The 25290-nt window shown below is 51.2% G+C and overlaps 1 protein-coding gene across 3 annotated transcripts in view; it reads right to left on the bottom strand.

The window, feature by feature from the left end:
• Positions 1-2283: 2283 nt before the first annotated feature.
• Positions 2284-25290, bottom strand: part of RXRA (retinoid X receptor alpha) — a 288115-nt gene continuing 265108 nt past the window's right edge. For 2 of the 3 annotated variants that reach the window (XM_060250971.1, XM_060250973.1), the window contains 5 exons: positions 22908-23037; positions 21725-21857; positions 21288-21379; positions 19642-19747; positions 2284-3339 (listed from right to left, as the gene is read on the bottom strand). In XM_060250971.1, coding sequence (XP_060106954.1) covers positions 3192-3339; positions 19642-19747; positions 21288-21379; positions 21725-21857; positions 22908-23037 — 609 coding nt within the window. In that variant the 3' untranslated portion in view covers positions 2284-3191. The remainder of the gene's footprint in view (positions 3340-19641; positions 19748-21287; positions 21380-21724; positions 21858-22907; positions 23038-25290) is intronic. The other variant, XM_060250972.1, reaches the window with a different exon arrangement.

The following is a 25290-nucleotide window of genomic DNA, read 5'->3' as shown; positions in this document are numbered from 1 at the left end:
GTTGAAAGTATGTGACAAAATCACCCAGCCAGCCTCCACAGCAAGAACCTGGGTCAGGCAGACCCTGCTCTGAAACCCTAACTCTGAAGCCCTCCTCAGACTCCACCACAAAACCTCCAGGAATTTCCCACCAATCTGGTACTGGTAGCCCTAGTCAGGGCTGGCCCCAATGAATTCTCCCTCAGAGATCTTTCAGATGAACAGTCTCTCTTTGATAACATTGTTGATCTTAAGCATGGGACTTCAATCTCTCTCTTTGCCTTGCTTTCTTCTCTCTCTCTCTTTGTATCTGGTTTGCTGCCATTTCCCCATTTCTCTTCCAGAGGAATCCAGAGGCGGCTTTCTCTGGCTCTTTCCCTCATCCTCCCTCCCTCAGCCAATTGAGGGCAGGCTTTCTTTCTCTTTGCTGTGAAGCAAAGTCCTTGTCCGTCCTGGGTCTGGAGCATGGGGGTTTCTCTCCATTGAGATTGAGTGACAGCCAGCTAAGCCAATCGGATTTATATCCCCCCTCCACTCCGAATCTCAGAGTGGCTCACAATCTCCTTTATTTTCCTCCCCCACAACAGACACCCTGTGAGGTGGGTGGGGCTGAGAGGACTCTCACAGCAACTTTCAAGGACAACCTCTGCCAGAGCTATGACTGACTCAAGGCCATTCCAGCAGCTGCTGGAGGAGTGGAGAGTCAAACCTGGTTCTCCCAGATAAAGGTCCGCACACTTAACCACTACACCAAACTGGCTCTCATAGGTGAACCCATGTCTGGAGAATTATGTTATAGGGGAGATTCTGTGTTATTTTAATTTTCATTCTATCGTATCTGAAGAAGCGTGCGTGCACATGAAAGCTCATACATTGAATAAAACTTTGTTGCTCTTAAAGGTGCCTGCCTGGACTCCCACCTTTTCCCTTCATTGTGTCTTATGCTTATGAAGGAGAAGAGATCTCCCTTTAGAGGGCCCCTACTCATAGCAACACTGCACCCTTTGGAGGCATCGCTTTAGTTCCTGTTCCTTGAACCACACTTTCAAGCCTCTGCTTACATAATGAGATAAGGGATATTATGGATTCTGCTTTTTAATAAAGATCAGCTGAGACTCTCTAGAAGCTGAGATCCTAAGCTTGTGCAGAAGACACACAGCCTTGGCGAGGGCTCTTTCCTCACTCCCTCTTAACAGATCATGTTTTCATTATCATGGCCCTGCCCTGGAGTGGCCTGACAGGGGTGTCAAAAACTGTTTGGGCTTTCCAGAATAGCTGCTCAGATGTTGTGTTGCATTCACTAGGTCTCAAGCTGGGCAGTGGTGGCTTTTGTTCCAAAGGCTTCTTCTGAAAGTGCCTTGAGAACTGGGACAGCTGGGACTTCAGTCTGCAGAAAAAATCCCCAAAGTCCACCTACTTCAGTTTCCTTATTTCTAGTGACCCACCAAGATGCCACCTGGAAGCCAACCTTCAGGGCATGAAGAGAACAGCCCTTCCCCCCGGCTTGGCCCCAGGGTCTGGTGCTTAGCGGCAGGCTGAACATGTTTCCTTCATCTTTCAGCTTAGTTTGTTCCAAGTTCTGTGAGGAACCCAAGGTCTTCCAGCTGCCAGATGTTAAGCTTCCAAATTAAGCAGCAGTATAGAGAAAAGGTGTTCTGCCCTGGATAGCCCAGGCTAGTCTGATCTCATCAGATCTCAGGAGCTGAGCAGGGGCATTCCTGGTCAGTATTTGGATGAGAGGCCACCCAGGACGTGCAGAGCCAGGCAAGGGCAACCACCTCTTAGTCTGATGTCTTGAAAACCCTACATGTAGCCATGATGGCATTTTACACATATGCAGAGAGAAAAGGACTGTGGGAGATGGGAGGAAAGGAAAGACTCTGGGCTCTGAGCAAGACTGCTTTTCCCCACAGAGGAGTCTAGTGAGGCTGGCTGGAAGGCTGGCCAAGTGGTAGGGTAGATTTCACAAGACATTGTGGCATTTGCTGGACTAGGAAAGTCTGGGCCAGATGGGGCAATAGTCTATACCCACAGGAAACAACTTTATGGGCTTCCACTGAGAACCCAGCAGCCCAACAATCAGCTTTTCCAACCTGAAGGTGCTGACACAAAAAAGCGCCACAACTCCCCTAAATAACAAATGTTCCTGAGAAGTGCATGAATTGCTGGCTTCGTGGCATGCATCTACTAAGCACGCAGTGGCTACTGCCCATATGGGAACAGTCAGTGGCACAAGGGATGGGTCTGTTTTGTTTTTAAAGCTGACATAATCTACTGGGAAGAAGCTCAAAAGGAGAGAAGAGATGGGGTGATCCCAAAGGGAATCTTCTTTTACAAAAGCCCCAACAGCCAATGAAAGGGCATCACACCATCCCACCCCCCTGGCCAGCAGCATAGCATACAACCAGGACTAACACAGCTGCTACAAAGAAGCTTGGACTGTCCTTTGAACACTGCAGTTGGCTTGCAATCTGATTAGCTGGCTCGGCTATTGAGAGAATTTCCTCTTAGCGCGTGCGGACACACACACACACGGGCGCTCTCTCTCTCTCTCTCTCTGACTGTTGGGGAGCAGAAATGACAGCCCTGCCCTTCACACTCCTATGAGATTCTGGCCTTTAGCATATGGCCCCTTTCCCAACCATTGCTTGCTCTCAATACAAAGACAGCTACAGAAGATTATGGCCAGTTTAGCCAGACTTCAACCCCATCTCCTTTTGAGAAGAAAAAGGGATTGTTTTTGTTTCCTTAACTGGAGGCAAAACCACCACATCCCTTCAATCCCCCCCCCCCCCCCGCTCGCCCTTCTGCAGCCCAGCAGATCAGACAATTTGGGGGGGAGGGGTGCGTGCAGGGACAACCACAGCCACAAACAAGGGGGAGACAAGAGTGAACCAAGTGCGACACTGCTCTGAAATCCATCTGTGCTCAGGAAAGAGGGGGTTGAGTTAGTGGCAGTTGGGGCCTTTGGTGTGGCTGAAACGTGTGGTCTCTGCATCCATAACAAGCATAGTGAAAGTCACTCCTCAGCTGCAGCACAGGTGCCAAACCCAGGAGCAGGCGCAGTCAGCAGTGTGTTCAGGTGCCACGTCACCCAGAGGACAGCAGGCAGTGTCTCTTGCTCTGGGAAGGAAGTGGCAGAAGAGTGGGAGGCCTTGTGTATGTGGCAGAAAAGAGGGAGCCTGCTGAGGACTCAAGCCAGAGGCCCTCTTTTAAGTCATTTGGTGGGGAGCTTCTAGCATCTCCATCAAGAAGGTGTCAATCGGTGTGTCGCCTATTAACTTGAAGAAGAAGAGATGCTCCAAACATTTCAAGCCAATGGAGCGAAGGGCTGGGAGGCGAAGCAAGAGCTTGGCAAACCTAGAAAGAAACAGGAGAGTTAGAACAGCAGCCTAGTCACCTTTAGGAAGCTCATAAACAGGTCATACAGGACCTCCCAGAATATGGCTACTCCAGAGGGTTGCCAAATGACCTGGGAAAAAAGGCTTGTGAGATGGAATAATATCACCCGCCAAATAACAACCCATTAAGCCTATGCTAAGTGACAGGACATCTTTCACCAGACCAGTTGGCTATCTTTCTATGGTCAATAGACTATCAGCCCTGGAAGTTTCCAGTTCTTTAAAGCTTATGGCAGTGAGTTCCATGTTAGCTGTGTATTGTGTGATGAAACACATCCTTTTGTTTGTACTGAATCTATTGCCCTTCAATTTCATTGGGTGGAAATACATGCTGTTGAGCAGACCAAAAAGCTACAGAAGTCTTCACTGAAAGCAATCAACAAATTACCACAGCAAGTGAAGAAGATGAGCTTGAATATAAAACTGGCAGTCCGTGCAGATACTTGAAAGAGGAAACTTAAAAAATAAACAAACAAAAAAAGGGTTTGCCAAGCATAATTCCCTCTAAACTGTGCTAGGGGGCGCTGGCACACAAAACTTTAATAGGAAGTTTGGGATTTCTGCTTCAGCTCAGCCAGGGGCATCTCCTTCTGGGGCCTGTAGAACTGGACGCCCTGGTCCAATCTCTTTGAAACTTGGGGAGGTTTTTGAGGCGAGGCGTCAGCAGCTATGCTGCACCTTTGGAGCATTTATCTAAAAAAACCCAAACCCATTCCAGATGCCACCAAGTCAATTCTCATTTATAGCCTACTAGATTGAAACCCATATTTCGCTAGAGTAACCTTTGATCCAGATATAATACTTGAGGATATATAATTTTTTTGTTTTAGGAAGGGTGTTTTGTTTTTTGGAATTTGCTTTGTCACTAGCATTTTGTAATATAATAGCAATAGCATTTCCCCAGAGCCTCTTTCTGGAGCCTGATGCATTTTTCTTCACAACGGGCCTTATTCCTAGCATAGAATAAACACCAGCTGTTTGAGAGCTGCAAGATATGGACATCAGGTGTTGGAAGGAAGTAATGTCCTAACTGATGGGGGAGGGAGGGAGAGATGGAAAGAAATCAACTTTAACCTTAAATGCATTCTCCAAGCTGGCTTGGCGAGCTGATTTAAAAGATGCATCCTCCAAGCTGGCCAATGGGGTGGGGGGAGGGGGGGGCGTTGAGAGCTGCACAGGATGTATGAAAGAGCCACAGTTCAGCCACCTCTGGACTATAGCATAAATTAATTTTTTAGATTACTTCCATAACCTTGTAAAAATCTCAGAATAAACTATTTTGAATTATATTTAAGCTAGATGTTAAGAATAATATAAACATTACAAGAGAAAACAATCAAGTCAAATTTCATCCCCCCCTTTCCACTATATTGGTAGGCCTGGCCTTGGGCAGTTGCCCTGTGCTGAGCCTCGGAACACACGCAAGCACTTGGGGGGGGGCAGTCTCTTGCAGTCTACTTCATTTTTTTTTTTAAGTGAAATATGACAACCAGTGTTACAGGTCAAGTATAACAGAGGATGAACAATCACTGCCAAAATCCTGCCTAACTTAACAAACAGGAAGTTGCTTAAATGTTATCAACATGTCCAAACTATTTCTTTATTCAAATATGTACATCCCACTTTTCCCTGTTACTCAAGGCAGCTAACAAATCTTACTGGAATGCATAATGGGACGTGGAAAAAACTGCTTTTTTCCATCTCCCTTGTAGCCTCTGGGGCTACAATGGCCCCAAGTATCCTGACTAACTCATCAACACCCAGCTTAAACCCCTGGACCTAGAAACCCAAAATCCGGGGAGTGCATTCCTTCCATGATGCAAGCACCCACTAAGAAGGGATTCTTAGAAATTCCACCCCTAAGGGGTAAAATGTGTTTTCACAAAGGGATAAAGCTTTGCTGTGTGGCTGGCAGGCTGCTGCTTGCTTGCACATCCCTCTCTTTGACTGGTCTGCTGTGGAGCTCTGTGTTTTGATATGAAAATCAGTTCACAGAGACTGCAGATAGTTCAACAGGTATCCTGACTAACTCATCAACACCAAGCCCAACCCCTGGACCTAGAAACCCAAAAATCAGGGAGTACATTGAACATAAGGGACCAGGCCACATGGTTCCCTGGTCCCTGGATGGAGCTCGCCTGTCGCCCCGCCCATCAAGATCTGTGGCGGGAAGTTTGACTGACCAGGATTGGCCTGGTTGGAGGACAGGGCTGTTCCAGGTAATGTACATAAGCGGGGTCCGGCCCGCGTGTTCCCTCTCTTGTAATGTGCTACTGAATAAACTATGTTGCCTTCAAACCGTCTCGTTTCTCAGTACATTACAGTGGCAATGAAGGTGGGATCCTAGCTAGCCCATTCCAGTGGGGCTTCGCGGATCCGGCCAGAGACGTCAAAGGCAAGCGGTTGTAGACCGACGTGCCCGCTGCCACAGCCACCATGGCTAACCAGAGCAGAACCACGGGCCGACTCGAAGAATTCAACCCCGCTACCCCGGAGAGGTGGGAGACCTACACGGAGCGGGTCGTGTGCTACCTGCGAGCGAACAGGATAACGGAGGACAGCCTGAAGAGGGACGTCCTCCTGAGCATCTGCGGAGAGGCCACATTCGAGATCGCCAAGGGTCTCTCGGCCCCCGCGAGGATCACGGAGAAGACCTACGAGGAGATAATCAGACTCCTCACCGGGCACTTCTTGCCCCAACCCTCACTTGTCGCCCGCAGGTTCCTCTTCCACAAGAGGGATCAAGAGGCGGGAGAATCGGCAGCGGACTACCTAGCCACCCTCCGCCAAATCGCAGGCAACTGCAGCTACGAAAAGCTGAAAGAGACCCTGAGGGACCGTTTCGCCTGGGGCCTGAGGGACGAAAGACTGCAACAGAAGCTCTTCACGAGGGAAGAGCTCACCCTCCAGAGCACCTTCAACAAGGCTGTGGCATTCGAGCGGACCATGAAGACCTTCCCCAAAACAAGGGCCAAGGCCGTCCATCAGGAGGAAGTCGGCCCCAGCCAACCAGACGAAGAAGAGGCACTCCAGCTACGCCGCCAGACGAGGATGGGCCCACGAGCACCCCAGCAACCCTGAGCGACCGACAGACCAGCCGCCATCAAGTGCGCCAGCTGTGGAGACCAACACGAGCGACGGGACTGCCCCTACCGCAACGTGGTCTGCAGAAGCTGCGGCAAGATGGGCCACATCGCGAGGGCCTGCAGGGCCAAGAGCAACCACCGCCGCCAGACCACCCACCAGGAATCGACTGAGGACCACTCGATTGCCTCAACCTCCGTGCAGGTAATGAACTTGCCCAACGATACCCCCCAAAAGGTCAAGGTTTCTGTCAGGATCGAGGGCAAACTCTGCCTGATGGAACTGGACTCGGGTTCCTCCAACTCCATAATTTCGGAGGAATCCTTAAGGGAGCTGTGCCCACATGGCCTGCCTAGACTGCGACCGACAAGCTTCGTGCTAGGGGATTTTCAAAAAAAATCCTGTGGAAATCCTGGGGTGGGCGACGGTGGGGGTAGAGTACAACGGGTTTAGGGATAAACTCAACATCTTGGTGGTTAAAAGGAGTCAGCTCACCACCTTGTTGGGCCTGGCCTGGTTCCGGCCACTGGGAATAAAGATTGTGGGGGTGCAACAGCTGGGGATGCAGGGGTTCGAAAACGTGTGCCAGGAGTTCCCGGAGGTGTTTGATGGGGCCCTGGGATGCTACAAGGGACCTCCCATATCCCTACCTCTAGATCCCCATGTGCGACCCTTGAGGCTGAAGGCCCGGAGGGTTCCATTCACTCTGAAACCCAAAATCGAAGCAGAGCTGGACCGCCTCACAGCCCAGGGAGTGCTGGAGCCCGTGGCCTACGCCACGTGGGAGACCCCGATAGTAACCCCGGTGAAGCCGAACGGGGAGGTGTGCATATGCGCCGATTTCAAATCCACCATTAACAGGGCGCTACAGGACAACCCCTACCCCGTTCCAGTAATCAGCCACGTTCTGGCAGCACTAGCGGGGTCCAAGATCTTTGGGAAACTTGGCCCAGGTGTACCAGCAGCTGCCTGTGGACGCCGCCACGGCAGAAGCGCAGACCATAGTAACCCACAGGGGGGCGTTTAAAGTGCGGCGTTTGCAGTTCGGGGTGAGTGTGGCCCCGGGGGTGTTTCAGAGCCTGATGGATTCTCTCCTCAAAGGGATTCCCGGGGTGCAACCATTTTTCGACGACGTTTTGATCGCCGCACTGGACGCGGAGGAATTTAGCAACCGGCTGCGAGATGTCCTCCGCCGTTTCCAAGAGGCCGGTCTGAAAGTCAAGCGTGAAAAGTGTTCCCTGGGGGTATCGAGGGTAGAGTTTTGGGGGTTCGCAGTGGATGCTGCGGGAATCCACCCGACGCTGGACAAAACCAGGGCCATAGTGGAAGCCCCCACCCCCAAGAGCAAGGCGGAGCTACAAAGTTTCTTGGGGTTATTAAATTTCTATCATTCATTCTTACCCCACAAAGCTGTCCTAGCGGAACCCCTCCACAGACTCCTAAACAAAAATGCCCCATGGGTATGAGGGAAGAAGCAGGACGCAGCGTTCCAAGCAGTCAAAGGGCTGCTCGTATCCAACAATGTGCTCCACCATTTTGATGAGAGCCTACCGGTGATCTTAGCATGTGATGCGTCACCGTACGGGGTGGGCGCGGTCCTGGGTTACCAACTCCAGGATGGGAGGTCCCGGTAGCCTACTACTCGAGGACCCTGACCCCAGCGGAGTGGAATTATGCCCAAATAGACAAGGAGGCCTTAGCAATCGTGGCAGGGGTGCATAGGTTTAACGATTACCTGTATGGGAGATGTTTCACCATAGCCACAGACCACAAACCGCTCCTGGGCCTCCTAGCCCCGGACCGCCAAACGCCCCCGATTCTTTCACAGCGCGTTTTGCGATGGAATCAGTTCTTCAATTCCTACACATATGCCCTGGTCCACAGGCCGGGCAAGGCGATGGGACACGCAGACGCCCTCAGCCGCCTACCGCTGCCCTCGATAGGCCCCAACCCGGCCCCAGCACACCATGTGATGCTCATCGAAATGCTACCAGAGAGACCCCTACACGCAACAGAGGTAGCAAAAGCCACGGGGCGAGACAGAGTACTCACGCGGGTCCTCGACTGGGTGGTGAGGGGCTGGCCAGAGGGAAAACAGGGCGAAGAGTTCAGGGCATACACAACACGCAAGGAAGAACTATCTGCCCACAAGGGGTGTCTGTTATGGGGGAGCAGGGTAGTGGTTCCCCCCCCGCTGCGGAAGCAGGTGCTGGGGGCCCTTCATGAAACACATCCAGGGATTGTACGAATGAAGGCCTTAGCCTGCAGCTATGTATGGTGGCCGGGGATGGACGAGGAAATAGAGGGGTGGGTCCAGAGGTGCAAAACATGCCAGGAGTCCCAACCTGAACCGCCCAGTGCCCCCGCGGAACGCTGGGAAGCACACAGGAAGCCATGGTCGAGACTACACATAGACTTTGCAGGGCCCTTCCAGGGCCAAATATTCTTCATCTTGGTGGATGCATACACCAAGTGGTTAGAAGTCATCCTGGTTGCTTCAACCTCGACGGCGGCAGCCATCCGGGAGCTACGAAGAACCCTGAGCACACACGGCATCCCGGACACCATATTCTCGGACAACGGGACCGCCTTCACCTCCTGGGAATTCTGGGAGTTCATGCAGAGATACCTGATACAACACATCAGGTTCGCCCCCTTCCATCCGGCCACCAACGGCCAAGCCAAGCGGATGGTGCGCACCATGAAGGAAGCCCTGGGTCGCATTGTGCAGGGGGATTGGGACCACAGCCTAGCAGCCTTCCTATTCGATAATAGGATAACTCCCAACCCAGTCACGGGGGTCAGCCCAGCCGAGCTTCTAATGGGGCGGAAGCTAATCACTAGGTTGGATAGACTGCACCCCGACCGAGCCACCAACGTCCGCAATTCCCCGGAGGTCAGAGAAGCAGCCCGAGGATTTTTCCCAGGGGACCCAGTATACACTAGGAACTATGGATGCGGCCCCGAGTGGGTAGAAGGCCGGGTGTTGCGAGTAATAGGGTCCACAGTGGGAGGCAGTGTGTTGCGGAGGCATATAGATCAGATACGTCGCCGCACCTTGCCGGAAGAACCAGCCGCAATATAGAGCGAAGAGGAGCTCACGGCCGTGCCCCCACAGAGATCCACCCCAACACCGCTGAACCGCTGCACCCAATCAGGAGGTAGAGCCCAATCATAGCGAGGGCGACTCCCAGGCAACAGGGTCACCAGATGAGGTACTTGGTGCAAACAACCCTAGACCGGCGGATCTCCCACGAGGGGAAACAGTCGCCCCGTCTGAGGCAGCAGCCACGGCCCCGGCAGCTCCGCCGACCGCTCCGACTCCACCGGCCATCCCAAGGCAGTCTACCCGGGAGCGCACGGCCCCAGGTACCTGCAGGACTATGTGTCCTGAGCTAGGGGGGAGGAGTGTTATGTATTGAACATAAGGGACCAGGCCGCATGGCAATAGCTACTGAAGGCGACCCCCTGGTCCCCGGATGGAGCTTGCCTGTCGCCCTGCCCATCAAGATCTGTGGCGGGAAGTCTGACCGACCAGGATTGGCCTGGTTGGACGAGGGGGCTGTTCCGGGTACTGTATATAAGCGGGGCCCGGCCCACGTGCTCCCTCTCTTGTAATGTGCTACTGAATAAACTATGTTGCCTTCAAACCGTCTCGGTTCTCAGTACATTACACCATGGTTGGCTGGTTGATGGATGGCTGGGAAGGAGATAGGGTTGCCAACTCCTCTCTCTTTCTGTCTTGCTTTCCCTCCCTCCCTCTTTGTATCAGGTCTGCTGCTAGGGGACACCATCCCACCCCTTTTCCACTGTATTGGTAGACCTGTCCTTCATTCCCCCCATCTCTGGCTGTTTCCCTTCCAGAGGAAGAGAGGGAGGAGCTGTCAGCCAACCAAGGGAAAGACTTTATCTGGCTATTTCCCTCCTGCTCCCTTTCTCAGTCAATCGAGGAAAGGGTTTTTTTCTCACCTCTGTGAAGCAGTGTAATAGGTGGTTCAACCAATGGGAGAGTAGGGAAAGCCAGCAACTGCCAGAACTAAGGTTGATTGCCTTTTACTGGCAGAATCAGCTTGGCTGGCTAGCAATAGCTACTCAGGTGCAAGAGAGGAGTGGACTCAACCAATGACATGCAAGTACCTATGGTCAAAGGATGATGCAGCGCAATCCCAACCAATGAGGGAGCTCAGTTCCTTGTTAAGTGGGACTTTCCCCCCACCACCAAAAAGTAAGAACACAGTCAGACTGATCTTAAACTGGCACAATGCTAGCTCTATTTATGGCTGCTCTTTCAGTAAACACAGACACATTCCCAGAACTACAAAAGAAAAGGAGTGTGTGTGTTGGGATCAGGAGTGTTGGCTGGCCCTTGACAGGCAGAAAGGAGAGATGGCTGTGGGATGGGAATTGTTGGTGGTCTGGCTGTAGAAGGAGAAAGCCAAACCCAATGAGTGTGGGTGCTCCATGAAACCAGTTCTGGAAGGGAAGGACTGGCCATAGGGCTTCAGGTGGAGAAAGCCAGCTTAGGGTTGCCAGCCCCAGGTGGACCCTGGAGATCTCCTGGAGAAAATGGCTGAGAAGAGGAGGAGGAGACTGTATACACACACACCCATACCACATGCATATACATGCACAAAGACACAGATATAGAGAGAGCATATACACACACATACATATTGTGTGTCTCTGTGTACATATGTGTGTGTGTGTGTGTATGTATATATATGGCCACCGCTGCTATAGTCAAATGTAAACTCACTCACAACTTTAATATTACTAGTTTTTTTCACTCACACAGTAGAATTTCTGCTTGCAACACTGTGGAGCTTAGAGGGAACACTGCTGCCAAGTATCATCTAATTTTGATGCAAAGTTTGAAAACAGCACATTTCAACTGAATACCAGAAAATATGCAAGCCTCACTGGGTACGTTACGGCTGTTTAGCACCAGTTAGAAGCTGCTGGTTCTTGCAAGCCTTTTCTTCTTTGCCATTGAATCTCCTGGGCTGCAGGAACTCAACAGAATTTTGTTTACAAACTTCAGTGACTTCATCACATATACAGAACTGTGACATCACTGGGGGGAAAAAATCTTGTGATTGCCATAGTCAATAGGACTAGACAGCGGCAGGAGCAAATGAGGCCACTGACATTTGTGAAGGCAAAGCAAGGAAACAGCACAGAAAAGAGCAGCACAGAGGCCAAGAAGGCTTGTTTGCAGCAGGGGCTGGAAAATCACAGCAAAGAGGAGCTGCTCATGAAATGTAGCACCAAACGAGATGGGAAAGTTTGCTCCAGGTCCAAATTCTGGTTCATGCAGCACCTCTTGATCATTTAAGAACTGGCCATCATCAGATCTCAGAGCATCTCTGTCCCTCACTGCCCTCCGCATACATCCCGCAGCCCCCCCTCCCCAGACATGTAATTATTTGTTTTTATTGTCAGTGCATGCAAATGTGCAGTTCTGAAAGCTGCAACTGCTTTCTGGTTTGAATCCCAGAACGGAGTACTAGGAGCAGGGAAGGGCAGGGAGAGGCGTGCTGAGCTGCCAACTGCTGTGGGACAAAAGAAAAGAACATGCAAATCAAAACCCGGCACCCTCCCTCCTTCTCCAAATCCAAGAAGTTTCATTTCAGCACTGGCTGTTTGGAAACATTTTGACTGTCAGGCTTGGAGCTGTACCAATCAGAGAAGAGAGGGCTGAAGAAGTAGCTCTCCCCCTGCAGTGGCAAACTTGGCTTGGAACTGTTTCCTCTTGTCTCACTAGCTGGAGGGAAGGAGTTACTGAGGATGCAAATGCAAACAGGCTTCTGATTGGCTGCTTGTTCACAAGACCCATTAATACCTCCTAGTTAAAAGTAACTGGCAGCTGAGAAACAGCCCCTTCCTCCCTTCACCAAGTTTTGGCATCACTCCAGACAATGTTCTCAAAGCACAGAGAAGAATTTATTTCTGGACAAATGAAAGGCACTGACTGTGGCAAAATAATTCTCAAAGTATCTGATTTATTCTTTCTTTATTGCAGAGAAAAAAGGGGGGACTCCTCCCCCTCAAAGAGAAACAAAGAAATTTGGGGTTCCTCTATTCCAGACCAAGAAGGAGCCTGTACTGGCTTGCAGGTGCCAGAAGTAAAGCAAGGCAGTGTCTGTGGCTTCACATCTAAGGTTCTCATTGTGTCCATGCCTAACAGCCTCTCTTGGCTGGTTTCTACAGCCTCATGCCTAAGGGTCATGCTTGCAGTCAGCTGCGCAGAAGCAAGCCTGCAACTACTCATCTTTGTTATCAGCAAGCCTTGGCCTAGGAGGCATGCATTTTGCCATCTTGTCTGTAGCTCTATTCTCAGCCTCTGTCTGCAGCACTCTAAGGATGCAGGTAGGGTTGCCAGGTGTCAAGTTCCTTGTTTATAGTAAGCTTTTGTGGCAGTAATTGTGGCTTTATGGCTTAGGCCTGCATTATGTCTCTGGTAAAGAATGTAAGGTGATTACCATAGTGAGACAGCTAGAGCCTCCAAGGCCATTCTCTTATCCTCCCTTCTTTCACTCCCTGTTTTCCCACAGCCATTTATCAACATATTATTGTAACCTGTGACCTTTGCTACTTTGAAAATTCCCAGGTGGTAGAAATTATTGCTAACCGTCTATATATTGTGTGCCATGCTTTACCTGTTCAGTTTTCTCACTGGACTGTCTAAGAAGTACCATGCTTCAATAAACAATTCATTTACTTTCAACAAATAGTCTCGTTATTGACAGACCTGGAACTTGACACCAGGTCTGTGTTGGAAAATGCCTAGAGACTTTGAGGATGGATCCGGGAAAGGGCAGGGTTTGGGGAGGGGAGGGGCCTCAGCGTGGTACAATGCCATAGAGTCCATCCTTTAAAGCAGTCATTTTCTCCAGGGGAGCTGATCTCTGCCAGCTGGAGATAAGTTGTAAAAGTGGGAGATCTCCAAGCCCCACCTGGAAACTGGGAGCCATAGGTGTGGGTGATACTGGTGGGCTGGGAGTGGCTAACTGAGGTTCACCTGCTGAACCAGGGTTGGAGGGTGTCATGATTCTGCACCAGAGTTGGCTGTGAATCTTGACAAGCCTGCAGCTCATTTTTCTGCTGGTCAGCTTCTGTTAACTCAAGGTTTCTCCTGAGGAGTCATTGTTATAACTGAGCCCTGACTGACCCACAACAGAGTCAGATAAACTGAACATCAAATTAGCCAAAGGACCATTGGGTTTTCAGAAGAGAACCTTCAAAGCACATTTCTTTTTCTTTGCCGGTGGGGGGGGGGGAGACCAAGTAGCCACCTTAGTCTACAGACAAAAGTTAAGCAAGATGCTTTTTAAAGACCAACCAAAATAACAAGAGTGCATCACAAACTGGGTTCTCTAGCAGGTCTCGGACAGGATGCTGAACACCAAAAAACCTGGAGTGTGTGGGAGGGGAGGGGAGTTGTTTAATAGCACGGCTGTAGTGTATCGAGATAACGATACAACGCAATAACGCGATAACATAAAACCAGCCAGCGCGACCCTGCGCAGAGCGACTGGGCTGTCCCCGGGCTGCTCAGCGCAGGGCACGAACTCCCAGCCAATCACCAGCTGTGGCGGGAAGTTCAACAGGCCAGGATTGGACTGGCCTGTCAGGAGGGAGGTTCCCGGAGTTGTACATAAGCGGGACCCGGCCCGCGTGTTCCCCCTCTTGTAACGTGCCTCCATTAAAGCATGTTGCCCTACCAACGTCTCCTGTTTCAGTATGTTACAGTGGCGATGAGGGTGGGATTCTAGCCACGTTGGCTACACCGGAGACAGGGCAACCCACGGGCCACGACCGCCACCATGGCAACCCAGAGCGGTACCACCCGTCACATTGAGCCGTTCAACCCCGCAAATCCCGAGGGCTGGGAGTCCTACGCAGAACGGGTTGAATGCTACTTGAGGGCCAATCGAATCACAGAGGACAGCATGAAGAGGGACGTTCTCCTGAGCGTCTGCGGGGCAGCCACGTTCGAGATCGCCAAGGGTCTCTCGGCCCCCGCAAAACTCACCGAGAAGTCCTTCGCGGAGATCATCAGGCTCCTCACTGGCCATTTCCTGCCCCAACCATCTCGGGTGGCCCGCCGGTTCCTTTTCCACCGGCGAGACCAAGCAGCAGGAGAATCGGCCGCCGACTATCTGGCGGCCCTACGCCAGATTGCGGGAAACTGCAACTTTCCTCGGCTGGAAGAGACCCTGGCCGATCGATTCACGTGGGGCCTCCACGACGAGAGGCTCCAACAGAGGCTCTTCGCGAAGGAAGAGCTCACCCTGCAGAGCACCTTCAGCGAAGCCGTGGCGTTCGAGAGAACCGCGAGGACCTTCCCCAAGGCGAGGGCCGACGCGGTCCACCACGAGGAGCTGGACCCCGACCGTCCGGACGAGGGAGAAGTGTTCCAGCTGCGCCGCCCAGCAGGGGCAACCAACCGCGCGCCACAACGACCCCGAGCAGCCGAACGATCCCCAGCGGCGGAGAGACCACCGGCCCCCAGTGCGCCAGCTGCGGCGACCCCCACGACAGAAGGGACTGCCAGTACCGGACCTGGGACTGCCGGAGTTGCGGAAAGACTGGCCACATTGCAAGGGCTTGCCGAGCCAAGCCCAACCGCCGGAGGCCGACCACGCACCACAAGTCAGCGGAGTTCCACTCCACAGCCTCCACAACCCTACAGGTACTGAACTTGCCCCTCGCCACCCCTGACAAGATCAAAATGGCAGTCCTCATCGAAGGGAACCCCTGCCAAATGGAGGTGGACTCAGGTTCCTCCATTTCCATTATAGCAGAGGAGACCCTGAGGAAACTGTGCCCCCGCCAGCAGCTTCAATTAAGGCCGGCGGACTTCATACTTCGGGACTTTCAGAAGAATCCGGTGCAAATCGTGGGGTGGGCCCGGGTGCAAGTCGAGCGGGGGTCCTTCTACGGCCCGCTGGACATCCTGGTGGTAAAGCGCCAGCTTACCACCCTGCTAGGACTGGCATGGTTCAAGCCCTTGGAGATCCGCTTGGAGGGGGTGGGGCAAACCCTAACACCCAGGGGGTTCGGGGAGATATGCCATGAGTTCCCAGACGTGTTCGACGGCTCCCTGGGGAGCTACAAAGGGCTGGCCATCTCCCTACCACTAGACCTGACGGTCAGGCCGATCCGGCTCAAGGCGAGGCGGGTCCCGTTCGCCTTGAAACCAAAAATAGAGGCTGAACTAGACCGCCTCACTGCCCAAGGGGTCCTGGAGCCGGTGGACTATGCCACCTGGGAGACTCCCATCGTAACCCCGATCAAGCCAAACGGGGAGGTGCGGATCTGTGCCAACTATAAGTGCACAATAAATAAGACACTGCAGGATAACCCCTACCCAGTGCTGGTGGTGAGCCACGTCTTGGCTGCCCTAGCGGGGTCTAAGATCTTCGGGAAGCTGGACCTGGCACAGGCCTACCAACAGCTCCCGGTAGATACTAAGACGGCAGAGGCCCAAACTATTGTGACACACAGGGGGGCCTTCCGAGTGCGGAGGCTACAGTTCGGGGTTAGCGTTGCTCCGGGGATTTTCCAAAGTATAATGGACGCTCTCCTCAAAGGGATCCCCGGAGTCCAACCGTTCTTCGATGACGTTTTAATCGCCGCCCCGGACTCCGAAGAATTCGGCAACCGCCTAAGAGAGGTGCTCCGCCGGTTCCAGGCAGCGGGTCTCAAGGTCAAGAGGGAGAAATGCTTGCTGGGGGTACCATGGGTGGAGTTCCTGGGTTTCGCCGTAGACGCAGCGGGAATCCACCCAACGGAGGAAAAGACCCGAGCCATCGTGCAAGCCCCGGCCCCCACCTGCAAAGCGGAGCTACAAAGCTTCTTGGGGGTGCTTAATTTTTACCATTCATTCCTCCCACACAAGGCAGCCCTAGCAGAACCTCTACACCGGCTGCTGGACAAAAAAACTCCTTGGGTTTGGGGCAAACAACAAGCCGCCGCGTTTCAGGCGGTCAAGGACGTCCTGGTGTCCAATGCGGTGCTCCACCATTTTGACGAGGGCCTCCCCGTCATCCTGGCTTGCGATGCGTCGCCTTATGGGGTGGGGGCAGTCCTGGGGCACCAACTCCCGGACGGGAGGGAGGTACCGGTTGCATACTACTCCCGCACTCTAACAGCAGCCGAGCGCAATTACGCGCAGATAGACAAAGAGGCTCTGGCGATCGTGGCGGGGGTCAGAAAATTCCACAATTATCTGTATGGGCGGAGGTTCACAATAGCCACGGACCACAAGCCGCTCTTAGGTCTGCTGGGCCCAGACTGACAAACCCCCCAAATACTTTCGCAGCGTGTGTTGAGGTGGAACCAATTCCTCAACTCATACACATACACACTGGTCCACCAAGCCGGCAAGGCTATGGGCCACGCGGACGCACTCAGCCGATTGCCCCTTCCAGTCACCGAACCTGACCCAGCCCCCGCACACCTAGTCATGTTGGTCGAATCCCTCCCGGAGCAGCCCCTCCACGCTGTGGAGGTCGCCAAGGCTACAGGGAGGAACAAAACACTTGCAAGGGTTCTCGACTGGGTGGTGAGGGGGTGGCCAGAAGGGAACATGGGGGAAGAATTTAAGCCATACAAAATGAGGAGAGAGGAGCTAGCAGCACACAAAGGGTGCATCTTATGGGGTAGCAGGGTGGTGGTCCCCCCCCCCCGCTGCAAAAGCGAGTCCTAGAGTCACTCCACGAGACCCACCCCGGTATAGTAAGGATGAAGGCTCTAGCCAGGAGCTACGTCTGGTGGCCGGGGATGGACGAGGAGATCGAGAACTGGGTGCGGAGGTGCAGCATATGTCAAGAGTCACGCCCCGAGCCACCAAGCGCCCCGGTCACACGGTGGGAAACCACCCGGAAACCTTGGTCCAGGCTCCACCTAGACTTCGCGGGGCCCTTCCAGGGACAGATCTTTCTGATCATGGTGGACGCCTACACCAAATGGCTGGAGGTCATTCCAGTAGCGCCCACTTCATCAGCCGCCGCAATACGGGCACTGCGGCGGGCCCTTAGCACCCACGGCATTGCGGACACTATAGTCACTGACAACGGGGTGGCCTTCACCTCGGGGGAATTTCAGGCATTCCTGCAGAGGTACCTGATCAGGCACATAAGGTCGTCCCCGTTCCACCCAGCCACCAACGGACAGGCAGAGCGAATGGTCCGAACAACCAAGGAAGCCCTGGGCCGGATTGTGCAAGGCGACTGGGACCACAGACTAGCTGCCTTCCTGTTCGACATCAGGGTAACCCCAAACCCGGTCACGGGGGTAAGTCCGGCGGAGCTCCTCATGGGGCGCAAACTCATCACGAGGCTCGACAGGCTACACCCCGACCGAGCCTCGGACATCCGAGGGTCCCCGGAGGTCCGGGAGGCAGCCCGAGGGTTCTTCGCGGGGGACCCCGTGTTCGCATGACACTACGCCCAGGGACCCATGTGGGTGGCGGGTCGGGTGAGGCAGGTAATTGGGACCCGTCATTACGAGGTATCCACAGAGGGGGGCCAGACTCTTCGGTGGCACATCAACCAGCTGCGCCGCCGCACTCTACCGGAAGGGCTGATCGACGTGGAGGAGGAAGTACCCGGGGGAGAGCCGGCTAGGGGTCTGCCAGAGGCCACAGCGCCAACACCAACCCTGCCCGCCAGCGAACTCCCCAGACCAGCAGAGGCCGAGCGACCCACAGTGATCGACCAGCAACCCACAGCAGCCTCGGCCCCCGGAGAGACTCCCGCGGCCGAAGCAGCACCGACACCACAGGCAGCTCCTAGACGATCCACCCGGGAGCGCCGACCTTCCGCCTACCTAAGAGACTATGTACAGCAACTAGGGGGGGAGGGGTGTAGTGTATCGAGATAACAATACAACGCAATAACGCAATAACATAAAACCAGCCAGCGCGACCCTGCGCGGAGCGACCGGGCTGTCCCCGGGCTGCTCAGCGCAGGGCACGAACTCCCAGCCAATCACCAGCTGTGGCGGGAAGTTCAACAGGCCAGGATTGGACTGGCCTGTCAGGAGGGAGGTTCCCGGAGTTGTACATAAGCGGGACCCGGCCCGCGTGTTCCCCCTCTTGTAACGTGCCTCCATTAAAGCATGTTGCTTTACCAATGTCTCCTGTTTCAGTACGTTACAACGGCTGCAAAGCCTGAAGTGTGCAGTTGAAGCCTTAGAAGGGGAAATGGGGTGTGATGCAGGCTGAATTGGCTTAGCACAGATGGTGATGGGCACAGAGCTGATTTCAAAATTGCACTGAGCTGCTGGGTCAAAGCAGAGAGGGAAAAAAAGGGCACTCTTGCTTTGTGAAGATGAAAGGCAGCAACTGGTGTCTGCACCGCTAACCAAGAGGCCCAGGACCCTTGTGAGGCAGAGAACAAAAGGAAAACTTCCAGCACAGGTAAAAAGGTCTCCAAAATGTGTAAACCAGGAGTGTCAAACACGCAGCCCAGGGGCCAAATCAGGCCCCCAAGCAAATGGCTCGTCTTCTTCCTTCTCCCTCTCTCTAGCTTCCTTCTGCATCTCAACTTGCTTTTTCAGGTTTGATCAACTGCACAGGAGCTACAGAGCAAACTTGATTTTGTCCATTGGTTGAAACTCCTCTCCCTCCTAGTCCCCTGGGGAGGGAGGGAAAGAGTCAGAGTTTCCTTTGCCCAGTTCCCTGGATTCCATTGGAGAAATACAAAGAAAGCACCTTTCAAACCAACAAGTGCTAATGTTTTAACCATGTTTTATTTTAAGTTTTTTTTTTAATTCTTTTAGTTGTGTTTGTCTGTGTCCTTTAAAAAGTTTCTATCTGTGCTACCTAATCTTAAATAGGTACACACATGGCCCGGCCTGGCCCAATATGGCCCGCCCAATAAAGTCTCATTTATGTCAGTTCCAGCCCACATAACAAATGAGTTTGACATCCCTGGTGTAACCTTTCCCAGAGGAGTCTAGTTGCATTTGTGGTGAATTTGTAGAGCTCTTCCCTCAGGCAAAAACTAACAGAAAGCCAAAAGACTTCCAAGAGTAACTGAGTAAAATTTACTGTATCTTTGGTGGTAAGAAGGTAACATAAACAGTGTAAGGAATTAGCAAATTGGCTAGTTTCCCACTATCCTTCATTTCTTCCTTTTGACCATTTGCTGCAAACAAGGACACTCACCTCCCAGGCTGGTCAGGATATTTGTTTTTGCAGTAGGCCTCAAGTGAAGCATACACCTTCTCACGGAGAGCCTCAACCTCAGTAGGATTGGAAAGACCTTTTGAATCTGCAATGAAAGAGAGGCCCTTAAACTGGAGATCTTTGGAAGCTTCCTGAGGACTAGAGGCAAGGGTATTTTATGGAATAATTCTTTGTTAAAAGCAAGCAAAAGGCTTCGGCATAGCTTGAGCACGTGGTAACAACAGGTCTTTGGTTATAAATACTGCTAATTTTATCTTGTCAGGGTGAGCTTAACAAATGATGGTGAAAGCACACCCATGGGAAAGAAAAAAGGAACAAAACAAAACAAACATCAGATGATTAAATTATTTATAAAAAAACACACTCCTAATGGCACTGCTTGCTCACAGGATTCCATGGCCTGACACATCCATTCAGATTTTTGGGTCTGTCCCCTTTAATTTCCCCAATGCTGCATCCCCATCTTCTCAGGAATTGGTGGGCTGAGTACCACCAGACAGAATTCTGTACAGGAATTTAATGAGACCTAAGGACAAGGACATTCAGCCAGGACTGAATTCCAAAGGTATTTCCTTTACGAGAGTTCTCCCTTTGTAGATCAAGAGGCCTGGAAACACAGACAGATTTGAGAGCTCAGAAAGGAGGCTTCAGAACCTGAGAGGATGAACCTGACAGAGAACACAAAGAATTCTTCCCAGCAGACATGGCAGTGTGACCCACTTCGTGTTCCCTGTCAGTTTCAGTCTTTACAACAGACTGTTACAGAGGGCCAGTACTGTTGCCAACTTCCAGGTGGGGCTGGAAGATCTTTGGGAATTACAAATAATCTCCAGATGACAAAGAACAGTTCCCCTGGAGAAAATGGCTGCCTTGGATTGTGGACTCCACGGCATCTTATGCCTGCTAAGAATCTGCCCTCTCCAAACCCCACTCTCCCAAGGCTTTATCCCCCAAATTCCAGGAATTTCCCAAGCCAGAGCTCACAACCCTAAAAAAAGCGACTCCTTTGTGCAGCTGAGCTGTGACCAGCTGAAAGGTCATCTGACTCAGAACTCCGACTCCTCACCTCTGGGCTTCTGACAGATATGAACACATATGAAGCAGCCTCCAACTGAATCAGACCCCAGGTCAGTATTGTCTCCTCAGACTGGCAGCAGTTCTCCAGCGTCTTTCACATCAGGTCCTTTTAACTGGAAATGCTGGGGACTTCTGCATGCCAAGCAGATGCTCTCCCACTGACCCATCCTCTCCCTGACCCTCATACAGCATGTGCGGAAGTCGGGGGAAGTCGAGGGCACATACCTAAGGCAAGCAGGAAGATCTGCACTGCACCTCACTTGTGCGCCACAGAATCACTCCACCACAGCAATGGACAGTGCATGGTGCTTGACAGAGTGGCAGAAGCAAGAAGGGGCTCTATGCCCCAAGACCACCTAATCTACCTAATCTTGGCACAGTGGCCGAAAAGAATGCCAGGCGGAGGGCAGAACCACCAGGTTTCCTTTCTCTTCTCCAATGTCAATTCCTGGGCACATGGCTAGAACATTTTTTGTCTCCTGATGTTACTAAGGAATGAACCCCAAGCCAGGGGAATTGAGGCCTCCTCTCCGGGCAGTCACACTTACCAGGGTTGAAGAGTACGATTGCTCTGAGGCATCCCAGTTCTGTTTTGTCCATCTGCATGTCCCTCATTTTGGACACAAGTTCTGTCAATACTCTGCAAGGTCAAAAGAATAGGAACCAGTGGGGATTCTGGAAGCATTGCCGCTTGCCCTTGGGTACCTAACAACTGCACATTGTGAGCCTCTGAACCCCCAGGCTAATTTCTTCACTAGGACTTATAATTTCCAGTTTTTGGAATGGGGTTACTAAACCCATGAGGGCTGGAAATGGATGTCTAAACAAGAACTGTTAGCTGTTCTTTATAAACGGTAATTAGACCCAACCTTTATGTGATTGGTGGAGGATCACAGGCATACATGTAATGGGGCCAGATAAGTATGGCAAATCAAAGCCAGTTTGAGATTCCTTTAGCCCCTCAAGAAGGACACTTCCTCCCCACCTATCAAAGATGGCGCCAACCCCCGCACTGTGAGCACTGTTCCGGTGGACGTGGAGGCCGGTGGCAAGAAGGATTCCATCTTTCACAGCTATGGACCGATGAGAAAAGGACGCGATAAGTAACTCATTCCAACCTGGAGAGGACAAAACAGGGCACAGAGTGAACACTGTGTGTCCCAGACTCTTTGGCATGTCTCAATGCTAAATCCAAATTTTCCCCTTGGTTTAAATTAATTAAAAGAGATCATGTTAGATCTTCTTATTTGGTGAATATTTCATCTCAAAAACTCAGAAAGGCATTTACATCCTTACGTTTTCAGACAATGTCAATGGCTTTGCTTACGGGAAGGTGCTATTAAATACCAGTGGCCTTACATGTTTGTGTATGCGGTGCTTCATTTCCATAGGATAGACTTCATTACATCTTATTTTGCCCGATGTATACAGAAGTTAGAGCTAAATTTCTTGATCGCCTGTTAATAGGACAAAATGTTTCCTCTGATTCTGATAAGATGGTTTTTCTATGTGATGCTGGCCTGTTTTGCCCTGGCTTCAAAAAGCGATCAGGGCCAGGACTGCGGCCTCAGTAAATAATTCTTTTCATGACTAACTTGGCACAAGGTTGGGGTGAAAAGGAAATCTTCTGCTGGTGAACCTGCGTCTCAGATGCTGTCTGCTTTCTTTGCCCTGGCAAAAGCTACTGCCCTGTCATGGTTGCCAGGGGGAGACCTGGGTTCCAATTCGCACTCAGCTGCAAAGCTCATTGGCTGCTCTCAGCCTCACCTGCTTCATAGGGTGGTCGTGAGAATAAAATGGAGGAGGGGAGGGCCATGCGCATTGTCTTGAGGTTTTTGGAGGACTGGCAGATGGGGTACAAGTGGCACAGGCATATAGACAGAACTCATTAGGAGCAACTGAAGCCAACGCTGGTGTCTGTCTGCATAGTCATGCCGATTCACCCATAGAGCTCCACCTTCAGTGCCGTTTCTCGATCACACTAGGGTGTGTCGGAATTGCACAACTGCTTCTTTATTGTCCACACCATGAACAGATTGCATAGGTCTGCTGTGAGCCTTTTCTGGGCAAGTGATTATTGCCAGCACATCCAACCTTAGTTGGCTGATGGTTAGGGAGGTGCACCTTGGGCCCAGTCCCCCCCACCCCCAGCAGCATGCCCTACTCACCAGCCCTGAGCAAGATGACTTGGTCGTCCAAGGGCAGTTCTGAGAAATGCGGAATCCTCTTTGCCCACTCCACCAAGGTGAAGAGCTGCTTGTCTGCTGCCTGGCATATGTTGGTGACTGGGTCATTGGGCTGTGAAGGGCAGAGAAACAAGCTCAGAGCAGGATTACTGGCAAAGGTACCACCCAAATAGCTTCTGTCATTTTGCATTTGATTTAATGAAAAGCAGTTAGCAATTCGGGGCATTGTCAGCTGTCAGGGCAAAAGCAATGCATTGTTCCAGAGCTGTTGTTCTTCCTGAGGCCATTTTCTGCAACCTTGTTGACTTGGTTCACACACACTGACCTTTCATTCTACTGGCTACAGCAACTCATGTGACTTTGCTGACAGCATCACAAGGCTACGTGCTGATGTCACTGACGCCTGCGAATAAAAGCACAGCCAGTAGAATGAATGGCAGTGTGGGAAAATAAAGTCCAGGAGAGTTTGAGCAAAAGAGGCACCAGGAAGAAGCAACAGCCCAGGGAGCTGAAAACCCCTGAACAGGAAGCCTTTCCAGGTGCTTGGCTAGCTGTGTCAAGGGTGCTAAGCCTGGCCCAAATGCCAGAACGAGAACACATTTGGTGTTGTTCTAGTGAAGGCTTCAGACCATTTAACAAGTGGGATTGTACCATACTATACCTATACAGATGGCAGGCATAGAACAGGCATTGTGTCCCACCTGAGCAAAGTTGTGTGGACACGACCAGCTCCTGACCATCCAGATAGCCTCATTTAAGTAAGTCACATAAGCCCAGAGCCAAGACTACAAAAAGGCGAGGAGAGTGCTCAAGAACATGTGCAAAATGGTGTTAAAAGCATGACTCACTTCCAAGCCACCTAGTTTTATCCTCTAATAATGCATTCTCAATCTCAAGCTGGATGTTAAATCAGTAAGTATTCAGTAACAAATCACTCATGGACAGCAAACATATAATTTATACTTGCCTGGGTCCCAGGCTCCCCCCGGACTTACCCCACGTGGAAACAACCCCCAGCAACATTCAAAAGCTCCTGACTTCAAGATCCCAATGGGTCTGGCTCTCATACCTGCCGAGAACCACTCTTCTACCCATTGGCTTTTCTTTCCAGAAGCAGACCCAGAGAATTATGGGATGCTCCCCTGCCAAACCCCCCCCCCCCATTTCTCCTCCAAAGGGTGCTGCTGTTTGCATGGTAGGAGTGCCAAAGTCTTGTTCATCACTAAACCACAACACTGGAAAGCATTTAAGGAGGGAAATGGCTGTTCCTTTTGAAATACTAGGAAACAATGAAAAACAGCTACGCCAAAAACAGCTAAGTTGCAGCAGGAGATGCAGCCCAAACACTCCAGTTCCACACTTAAAATTAGATTTTAACCCACCAAAGTTGGGTTCCACAATGCACCTTCTGTCATTTACTGGTAAGCAAAATAAGCAAAAACAAAATAGAGAGACGAAGATCCAGAAAGAACTGCGAACAGTTTTTCTTAAATTTTTATTGTTATAACTTCCTTTAACTGTCTTAATAACTTTTATTGAGTAATTTGTGTTAAACGTAGGTCAAGAATTGATCCAGGCTGATCTTGCACTATCTTTAAAACTTCGCTTTAGCTAATTAGTGAGACATCTGAGCCTGCATTTCATCCACCAGCTTTTTGAAGTTGGGTGAATATTGCATGAGGGCCAGTCTCAGGGAATCCTGGAGATGTTCATCTATCATGTTGGAACGCTGTGTACTCTTTGTCATTTTCAGATGGGAAAACGCAGATTCACACAAATAAGTTGAACCGAAACAGGAGCGTACAGCTTCACTGCATCTTCTCAAGTTGGGAAATTTGTCTCTAGGCACTAGCTTCCGAAACGATTCTTGCTCAGCACAGGTCTTGAGAAAAATGTCATTTTTAAAGGTTACTATTTCGTTTTCAAGAGATGCCTTGTTCAATGAGTAATTTTTACTGATAGCAGCTGCAGTTTCCTTAATGTCCATATCTGCTTTGAATGGGTATGACAACTTTTTCAATTCTTTGGAAGTCACAGAATCTTTTTTTGAATTCCTGGATAACAGAGCAGATTTCTGTCACATACTTCTCGTTCTGAAAAACCAAATTTGGGTATTGTCCCAGATGGTCCTGCGTATTAGGAAAATGATCAAAAGTGTTGTTTGCAAGGTCAGTCATCATTAGCTCAAACTTGCTCTTGTAGGATGAAACTGTACTCAACATCTCGCCAATGCATTTCTTTTTACTTTGTAGTTCAATGTTCATATCACTTAGTTCGCCTGCTAAGTCAGCAAGACATGCCAGATCACATAACCACTCCTCATCTTCCAACTCTGCTTTGTCATCTCCCCTCTCCTTCAAAAACC

The sequence above is a fragment of the Heteronotia binoei genome, chromosome 12 (assembly GCF_032191835.1).
Source record: "Heteronotia binoei isolate CCM8104 ecotype False Entrance Well chromosome 12, APGP_CSIRO_Hbin_v1, whole genome shotgun sequence".
NCBI classification, from domain to species: domain Eukaryota; kingdom Metazoa; phylum Chordata; class Lepidosauria; order Squamata; family Gekkonidae; genus Heteronotia; species Heteronotia binoei.
This window is presented reverse-complemented; position numbering and strand designations above follow the sequence as displayed.